The sequence below is a fragment of the Pteropus medius genome, unplaced genomic scaffold (assembly GCF_902729225.1).
Source record: "Pteropus medius unplaced genomic scaffold, Ma_sr-lr_union100, whole genome shotgun sequence".
Lineage (NCBI taxonomy): Eukaryota > Metazoa > Chordata > Mammalia > Chiroptera > Pteropodidae > Pteropus > Pteropus medius.
In genome coordinates this window covers 18827903-18838426 of record NW_024344370.1, presented here as the reverse complement: position 1 = coordinate 18838426, position 10524 = coordinate 18827903, and the positions used below count along the sequence as shown (strand labels likewise).

The 10524-nt window shown below is 33.7% G+C and overlaps 1 protein-coding gene across 1 annotated transcript in view; it reads left to right on the top strand.

Moving 5' to 3' along the window:
• Positions 1–394: 394 nt before the first annotated feature.
• DACH2 (dachshund family transcription factor 2) overlaps positions 395–10524 on the top strand; it is a 683066-nt gene continuing 672936 nt past the window's right edge. Inside the window, exon 1 of the mRNA XM_039870200.1 lies at positions 395–888. Within this exon, the coding sequence (XP_039726134.1) occupies positions 395–888 (494 nt within the window). The remainder of the gene's footprint in view (positions 889–10524) is intronic.

Sequence of the window (10524 nt, the reverse complement as noted above, 5' to 3'; positions counted from 1 at the left end):
CACGGGCTCCATCCAGATTCACCCGCAAACCCTGAACAGCCTCAGGTAGCCAGGAGGAGGGCCAGGGAGTCTCCACCTCCTTGCGGGAGGCAGCCATTCGGCGCGCTTGGAAGCCGAGGACTTGGAGCCCATTGGCTAAGGGTGGCTGCCAGTCTCGGGAGGGGGTGTGATTGGGTGGGGTCTCAGGCCGCGGCGGGTAGAGGCTGCTCACTGTCTGCTGGGTGGTGGGTGAGCTTTAGCGTGAGCCATGCTACTGTAGACTTGCGAACAGTTCTGAGCGAGTGATAGCACGCCAGAGAGAGCACGAGAGTGAGCGAGCGAGTGCGAAGGGACACAGAGGAGACAGGGCAAGAGAGCGAGGGCCCGAGGACCTACGATTTGAGACTGAATGACCATGGCTGTCTCTGCACCTCCAGTGATCTCTGCAACTTCTAGTGGCGCCGGCATCCCGGGGGGCTTATTTCGGGCCGAACCCCTGTATTCGACTCCTGGAGATCCGCCTCGTCTCACCCCCAATAGGATCAACAGTTTCATGGCTAGCAGCGCCGGGGGTGGTGGGGTCGGTGGTGGCAGCGGAGGCAGCGGCAACACCAACACCGAGTGCAGGATGGTCGACATGCATGGGGTGAAGGTGGCTTCATTCCTGATGGACGGCCAGGAACTGATCTGCCTGCCGCAAGTCTTTGATCTCTTTCTTAAGCATCTGGTGGGAGGGTTGCACACAGTGTACACCAAACTGAAGAGACTGGACATATCCCCCGTGGTGTGTACTGTCGAGCAGGTCCGGATCCTCCGCGGGCTGGGAGCCATTCAGCCTGGGGTGAACCGCTGCAAACTCATTACCAGGAAAGACTTTGAAACTTTGTTCACCGATTGCACCAACGCCAGGTGAGATACTCGATTCTTGGCTCGTTCTTCCCCTTTTACCCTCTTCTGCATGTCTCATCACCCTCATCCAACTTTGTTTGTAGAGAGTGAGTCTTAACTATCTTGCCTCTACTCTTCACGCTGAAAGTAGGTGGGGAAAGAGGACTAGAAAGGGCTCATTAATTAATTGCCCGTCCCTTCTAGTCTGCGCGCAGTGGCAGGGCTTGAGTCTAAGAAAGTGCCGGACAAACTTTAGTTTACGGTCCTCTACTGAAACTTTCCAGCCTTTCGCCCATATCTTGCATGGCTTTTGGGCTGCTTGTGGTTATTTGTTAATTTCTCCATTCAATTCTCTTTCCTGCTCTTTTGTGGCTGTACGGGTCGGATAGATTTTCTCCTGAACACGAACACCAAGGGTTTTCTGGGGTAGAGTGCTGGCTGAGCTGTACATTGGGCTACTAAGCTGGCAAATCCAGAACACAGCATTTGGGGGATAAAGAGGGTCGGAAGCCTAGAATCCATCCCAAAGGGTGATTCGTTCCCCATCCTGTTTGTTTGCTGTGCGAGTACCTGGGGCGTGTGGTGGTAGTGGTGGTGGTCGTCGGCCGGCGATATGGTGGTGGTGGCGGTGCAGAGGAAAGTGTAGTGGTGTGTGTGTGTGGTGTGTGTGTGTGTGTGGAGAGTGTAGAGTGACTTAGAGAGAAAGAGAGAGAGAGAGAGAGTATATAGAACGTAGAAAACCATGCCTGCTACGCAAAGCTCCCCGTACACGATTACACGATACAGGAAAGTCGATGGATCCTATTTTTAAAAAGAAAGAAAAAAAGGACGACACAAATGTCACTTTCCTGGAATCGTTCCTTTTGTGTCATCTGCAGAGGGCAATGTGGGGCATGAAACGCTGGGGCTGGGACCGGGTTGGGGGTTGGAGTAGAAGTTGGCAGGTTTTCTAGAGAGGATGCTTTCAGCTCTTCCCCCCAGGCAAACAGTTGGAAGGATCCCATTCCCCCAAAGAGAGGATTCCTTAAATGATGATGGCCAGCTTCTCTGGTTGTAAGTGTACCTCCTTGATATCACAGTTTAGAAGTACATTATAGAACAATGTCTATTTGCATATGTTCATAAGAAAACTGTATTCAATGTTTCTGAGTTAAAAAAGAAAGAAATGTAAATCATATTCAAGATTATATGACTTTTTAAAGACCTGTGAGTTGTTTCAGTGTTTATTCTGTCTCCAGTCTGGTAATATCTGTTAGGAAAGTACACATTTGTCAGATGTAATTAGCATACAAACCAAGAAATCATCATCACCAGGTTAAAGAAAGCAAAGGGTTTTGTGGTAAAACAGCACTACTGTTGATCGTTTTGCAGAAAACTTCTGCAGAGGTAGACTTTCTTACAACACAACTTTAAATCATAAGATCTCCAGGTTTATGAGCAAAAACTAAGTCAGTTTTCACATCTGTTGTCAAATCCAAATTACTATGTATAGTTGAAGTACACTGACAACTTGCAGACAAACTGTTGCTGATTGTTGTAATAAGATGATGCTACAGAACTTACAAGGGGCCTTTTGTTTTTCTTTTTTCTCTTCCCCTTTAAGCAGTGTTCTCCCAGTCTTAGTGATTGAACAAAAATCTGTTCATATGAGAACTATTTGTTTTATATCTGGGGCTTCCAAACCTGGTTTATTTAGATTCGGATTTTTCTTAAGGAAGATAGAGGGCCTTAAAATACAAAGAATAACTGCTTTCTCAATAAAATAAGTAATTATAGGTTGCAAGAGTAGAAAGGACATTTTATTTTGATCACAAAGCACTTTACTAATACACAAACTTAGAGGGTTACCAGGGACTTTAGATGAGGGCTGTCTAATTCATTTGTTGCCATTCCTAAAGACATTTAAACGATTGAAAACAGGAAAATCTATCTTCTTTCTTCCTTTCTCTCTCTCTCCCTATCTCCTTTTACCCCTCCCCGCTCTCTATTCCTCTTTTCTTTCCCTCTCGTCTCTTACAAATACCCATATCTAAAGTGGAATAATTATTACACATAGGACATTCTCCGTTCTTTAATAATTAATTTATACATCATTGAGCAAATCTATGATTTTCATTTAAAAATTAAATAGATTAGTATTTTGATATGATTTTGACGCTTTCCTCTGTAAGTAGAAACTTTTCTTTAATTAATTTTTATTAGAGCTACTTACTGAAGAGAAAAATGATAAATTACTCTGTATCCAGAGGCAGGTGTTATACTATTTTGGGGTCTTGTTATATAATGTGTTTTTAGGTTATTATTTTAATTCAGTTAAGTTTTACTTCCTCCTTATCGCAGCATTTACAATGCTAACTTTTTGGCTTAAATCGCTTTTGTGTATGTGCATAAAGATGATAGAGAAATATTAAATATTAAAGATGTAAGAAGAAATGTACCTGAGGTATGATGCATATGCCTCTTTACATTTTTCTTTATTGGTATTTTATTTGTTATATGAATTTTCTGTAATTGTGTTATAAGTGTTTCAGTATGCAATTGTAAAAATTTGTGAAATACATTCTATGAATGCAATCCATACATGAATATGAGTAAAACTAGAAACAAACCTACATTGCAAATTTTAGATATTAAAAAAAAAACACCCTGCAGTTTTATGAGAGAAATCTAATGAATGATAAAGTAACATTACCAAATTTTTATGGATGCAAAATGCTCTCATAATTATGTTGTTAAAAACTACAAAATATGGTAATGCTTATAATAGATGACTTATGACTTTAGGTAACGTTATTTATAGAAATGTGTACCTTAAATCATTCCCAACATTTGAGTGATTTAATGAAATTGTGAAATTAGTATTTAGATGAATATTATTTCTATGACTTCTCTTTTCAGAAAAAAAAAAGAAAAAGAAAGAAAAAGAAAAGAAGGGTGAGGGATGTAAGCAGGAATGAAGCCCAAGAGAGGCAAAATAAGGTAGATGAGAAATGAAGTCAGTAAGAGAAAAGAAATGTAGAATATGAGCAAAAGTATGCCATAAGACTGAGTGAAAGATGGATTAGGAGATGAGTGATGTACCAATGGAAACTTGGCTAAAGAGGATTGTCACTTAGGACTCATGACTTCTCAGCACTTCTAGCTAAAAGTGGGGGAAAGTGCAAGGAAAAAGTGTGTTCAGTGAGTGGAAACTCTTACATACTATTCTTATTCGGAAAAAAAAAAAGGTTCGTCTTTATCTCTTGATAGATTTCCATAATGTATTGTTGAATAAAGACCAATTTGTAATGGTGTCATTGGTAATTTCATTTTCTTATATAAACATTTCTTCCCCTCTGTCAGATAACTGGGGAAGAGTACAAGTCCTGACGTTCAGGGTATTTTAATTTGAAATGCTTCCTACACTATTCCAAAACACACAAGATGGACCGTTTTCAATTTGATCATTTTCAAATACCTTAGTGTATTGGCATTACAAATCAAAGTAGCATTTTGATTTGGCTCGGGGCACATTTTTATTAATGTCCACTGAAGAAAACTGAATGAGCAAAACAGATAACATGATTGTTTTTAGCAGTACTGGAAGGTACAAGAACTATCAGTGCCTCATATTAACCATTTGGTTATTAGCTAATTATCAAAATATTCAAAGTTGTCTTTCCAGAAAAGAAGTTGGAAAATAATACCTGCCTCAGGTATTAGACAATAGTAAGACTAGAACTCTTGACTACTCATTGTTCTATTAAATAAGTCAAGCTTTATATCACTGCAATTCCAAAGGGCTATACAATATTTTTCTTTGATGCCTTTTAACTTTATAAATTAATTACAGAGAGATTATTTTAAGGATTATTTAGAAAAATGGTAATTGAAAGATTTAAAACAAATGGGAAAAGTTATCTTGTTTTAAATATTTGTTTTTTTTTCAGATAAAGCACTTTAATTTTTTTTTTCATTTCTTGTGTAAGAGAACTTGGAATTTTTTATATCAGAGAGCAGATTGATTTAGAAAGCAAAAGTCTAAAAATCTCACTCTTATGCAATGGATTTCCTTACTAAATTCTTCAAAGTTTAATGTAGCAGTAAAATATTAAATAAAAAATTGGTATTCAGTGAAAAATCAGACAACACATTTTAGTGTTATTCCTTTTTATCTACCTATCTCTGTAAAAGTACTATTGTCAGATTTCATGATTGGCATTTAATTTCATTTGCAGACCAACTAATTAAATGTCATTTGTTCATTTAAATATTGTTAAATGGATGCTTGAAGAAACAAGAATACATGATTAAGAAAACATTTTAATGCATTTGGATACATGATCCAACATATATTCAAATGAATAAAATTCAGTTTTTTCAATTATAATTTTAAATGGCCTAATTGTGGTTTATTGTTATTTTGACTATGTGAACATAACATAAGTGGGCTTCTATGTTAGAATAACTTTATGTGAATTATAAGGACTTTTACAACAATTTGAAACTACTTTCAAATACCAGAAATACAATTATCGATTATCATAAGCACTTGATGAGTTTGGCTTTGCATTCATATTTGATGAATATAGTTAATAATTCACACAGAATAACATAATTTACTTTGAAAATTGATGTTTTCATTACAGTAAAAATTAAGCAAAATCAAATTTTTGAAGAACTCACATCACTTTCCTGGGCTAATATTTTGTATGCTGTATATTTTCAAAATGATAAAAAGGTTTTAGAAATTAATCTGAGCAGTAAATACGGACATTTTATTTCATAAGATAATGAGAAGATAGTCATATAGTCTACTAAAAACAGTCACATAGTCAACAATGCTCTGTCTTTTATTAGAAGAATGATGTCAAGATTATTGTTAAAACAATCTAATCATGTGCCAGTGATCAAAACTTCTAGGTGTACATCCATTTCCAGTGTATACTTCTGCATAACCAACATTTTTTATTTATCTAAATACTTTAGCTGGATTTCATATTTGCCCCAAACACTCATTTATTAGGCAATGGATAGTACATTAAAGAAATGTTGCATGATATGATGGAGACTATCTTTGGATATTTATGTATGATATTATCCTCAATGTATAGTACATGAATGACAATAAATAATTAGGAAGTGCTAGTCTTCAGACATTAATGTTTTATATGGTTTCACAAGGAAATTCCTAATACCTGTAGAAAATATCAAGTCTGAATTATTTGATGCTTTCTTATGTAATCTTTTTTGTCTTAATGAAATCCTTAGGTGTTTTTAAAGTGCTTCTAGCAAGCAGATATAATTGTGGGAAACCCTAATCATAATATATTACATTTCAGTTGGCAATCTAGATATCCAGTGGCACTTTATCTGGTGCATTTAAAGGTACGAATGATTTAGGTTTATCCATTCTATACATTTCAAATATGTATTAAAACTGCCCTAATTAACCAAAATTGAAAATACTATATTTTCAGAGAAAGGACATTGAACCTTTCCCCAAAAGCAAAACAATTAGGAATTAATGATATTCTTGTTGCATATTCAAAAGATCTTTGGTAGCATTTTTTTTTCTTTTCTTCTCTTTCACCATCTCAATCTGCAAAACTCTTCACTGTCACTTCAGATCACACAATTCTAAAAAGATAAAACAACATTTAAACACATTTGCTTTGGAAAGGAAATTGAGCATTTGCACCCAATAAGCCTGATTGTAGAACTGCATGCAAATTGTGTTTTGATTTATCTCTTTTACACTTTTTTCCATTTGAATTGATCTTGCATTAATTTCACCAAGCAGCTCTGTGAGGCTGCAGATGTTGCCCTGTGTTTAATAAATCAATGAGACAGATCTGAATGAATCACTTCAGATGGATTCTCTGCTCGGTTTGATGTCTAGATGTTATTCTTAGCTTGTTATCATGACAGATGCATTAATGTTCCCATACACTGCCAGCAATGTCAAAGAGATTGAAGCTTTTAAAGTGGCGGCATCCCTTTTTCCATTTTCTCCTAAAACAACTAAATTTATTTTTTTATTTAAAAATCAGAGAAAAATATCAAACCCATCATAAGTTTCTTCATAAGAAAGACTCCTAATTTTCATGCTATATTAACTATTTCAAAATGGTGAAAATCAATAGAGTAAAACCTAAATATAGTGTAGATGCTTTATAGTGCCTCCACATTAATATTTAATCATAGTAGGAAAAATGAGAAGAAGTAATATATGATTGGGACACATTGAAAGTGTCACTATAAATAGAATAATGCTGTATCTAAATTGATTACAGAAGGGTGTTAGTTTTTAAATCCTTGCTAATAAGCTTCTTGTTGGCTTAATGCAGCTGCAATATACTCTTACCAAGGGATTTAGAACTCCTTCAGGATTTAATATTTCTTTTTAGTAGGAGAGGACAGCCTATCCATTGTGTATTCTTCGCTTCCTCACTTTGTAATGCTGAATATCTTGGAAAAGTTTGTTTTATTTTGGTATATTTGAGCTATTTATATTCCTGGTAATTATTTGTGAATCATAAATAATTCAGTAGCAATGAATTTTACTTTTATAATTTAATTTCTTACACTATAGAAAAACATATACACATCAAAAGGAACTTTGTGATAACTCTAGCTAAATTATTATCTACTTGCACTAAATATTATTAGTACCATACTTTATTTCATATAACCCATGGCTTTATTACCTTGATTGTAGGAGCAAAACGGTTTTGCTAATTGTAAAATATTTTGAATTTAATGCTGTAGGTTTTATAACTTCTTAGTTACTCTCTGATATTTGGAAATACAAATTTTAAAAAGGAGATTCAGTTTTTCTCTTGTTTAGCTTTCTGAAGAATATATATTTTAAAAAATCAGCTGTCAGAGGTAGTTCTTCTTTGCAGGCCTTTACAGCATTTTTTCATGACAATTTTATTTTTACCTTTATTAGAATAGGAAAACAGGAAACACTGTTAATGGATACTGTTGAGGTCTCAAGTTCTTCAGGAAAATTTTCATCTCCAGTATTAGGCTAATATTGGAAGCCTAGGATACATGCTATGATCTACAATATAGTTTAAAGAGAAATATAATGGAGTTCAATAAAGTTATAGAGGAGTTGATTTTCTCAAATTTTGCTTAAAGCATGGGAATGTCTTCATGGTGAGATCTTACCATATCCTTCTTTACGTCTAAATTTATATATTAGAATTGATTAAATTTATATATAAGATTTACAACATCATATATAATTATATCATATAATATTATATATTATATATTATATTATATACTCAATATATTATATATTGAATAAATTTATATATTAGAATTGATATTGAGAATGTGAATATAAGATATAATATACATTATTTTATACAAAATTGAATTTGATATAGCTAAAGAGATACATTTGTTATTACCTATAATGATATCCTTAAAAGAGAGCTGAATTTGTTGCATAAGACAAAATATTGATTTTGTAATAATAATTTCTGAGGAATAATTTTTAACTGATAATATTCGTAGTAAAAATTCATTAAACCTAATATTGTATATATATTAAGCACCTAATTCTCATTCGTTAAGTAAACACAATCATAAACATACACACACATACACACACACTTATTACTCATCAGAACTCTTTTCACAAATTACTATTCCTTAAAAAAGCTAAGAAATAGTTAAAATAGTTATATGAAGTATGCAGTTATTAAAAAGATACTAATCTAGAAATTTAATTCCATTATAAAACCATTTGTAATCATGCCATAAGCTTTTCACAAATAAATATATAAAGCTATCAAAATCTAATATATGAAATTGGACTGTTTGAATGGAACCATATCTTTAAAGAAAATATGACTTCTCGACATTCCCTTTTAATGAAAACCCACAGGAGATGTTTTAATATTATAAGTAGGTAAGGAATTACAAATAAAAGAAGACTACTACCATAAAATTATTCTCAGATATTTAAATTTATGCTACTAGGTATCAGCACTAACTCTGGTAGCAGTTGACTTTTGACCTTCTTTCAAACAGTAAATGCATGTTTACCCAAAATGAGTGGGTAAAAATAGAGTTTTCTTCCTTTTTATCTATAGTCCCTGAATACAAATACTTAAGTTTAATGATTTACTTCTTTCCTGGATAGTACCAAGACCTACCCAACTGCAGCATGAATTTGAATGAATATCCTCCCTACCCATTTAAAGAAATAACTTAGTTCTTTCAGGAGTAATTAATTTTGAAAAGTAAAATTAACTTTCCTCTAGGACCTCTGAGGTTGAAACTACTCGTATGTATGTACTATTTTGACCCAATAGAATTATTTAGTTTATTAGAGCAAATTGTGGTGAAAATTTTGTAATTATACTACTAGAAAAATATATAGTACAGGAAAGTTTAAAAAAAATAATGATCCACAGTATTTTTATTGCTGTATATATATATATTTTTTAATTTTTAAACAAGTTGACTCCTTAATAGTGTATAATGTATGTTAAGGTATAAAATATTAAGGTATAACGTATGTTAAGGTATAAAATATTCAATTGCAATTGTGTCCAGTGATGTTTTCAGGTTGCTGGCAACTGCTAGCTGGTAACAACATTTAGGCTACAGTTAGTCTATCTGCTACTTATGTGATGGGTTAAAAAGAAAAAATAGAGCAATATTGATCTGTCTCTGGATTAAAGTTTGAAATGGGCAACAACCTGAACACAAAGGCTTTTTTTTCTTTATGATTTCTTAGCTTGCCATTGATCTCCTAGTTTTATTGCATTCATTATTTATTAAAAGAATTTGCAAGCTAAACATAACGTTAAGCTAGTTTGCACACAGGGACCGCACTTAGGAAATTGAATGGAAATTGCATTAGAGATGAACATCTGTGCTATTTTTCCACTCGTGTGTTTATGGGTTTGTATAAAAGGTGTATTGGATTAACAGTTATAACCATTATAGCTTACAGCAATATGTTAGAATCTGAGCTTTTAGTTATTTGGAAGAAGTCTGTCTCTCATTTATTTGTCTAAAAAGTATGTGACATCACAAACAATATTTAGATAAATTCAATTTTATTATATTTGTTAATACAGTATCTATATTATGTATAAATTGTGAACTATCCTGCAGCATTCAAGTAAAACCTTTAAAAAATAATTATCATATAAGACTATGCTATCTCTTAATAGCTTTGGTAGTAGGAGACATAGGTGCAATATATACAGTTACCTAGTTTAAGAATGTTAAGTTTAATGCCATATTAAAGCATGCCAAATCCACAGAAGTGATATAAAAACTTTAATGTGACTGTCTATAAAATGTTATTATATATGTATGTTAGCCCTTAAGCCTTCTGAAAGGATAATAAACATACAGACACTGAAGACTTGCTCTATATAACAATACAGACAGTAAGATGAGATGCTTTATGATATGGTTCCTCTCTTGAATTCAATCCAAGGAAGTTTAATTACAAAAACTCAAGAGAACCTCACCTGAAACATTTCTCCAAAGTACATAAATTAGACCCTACTGTCTTTTTTGCATTATTGTCTTTAATCTATAGACCTTTGGAAAACTCATTCTATCCACTTAAGTTTTAAAATTTAAATAAAATAAAGACCTCTTCATTTTGATCTCTCATGATCAGATTAGTCGTGA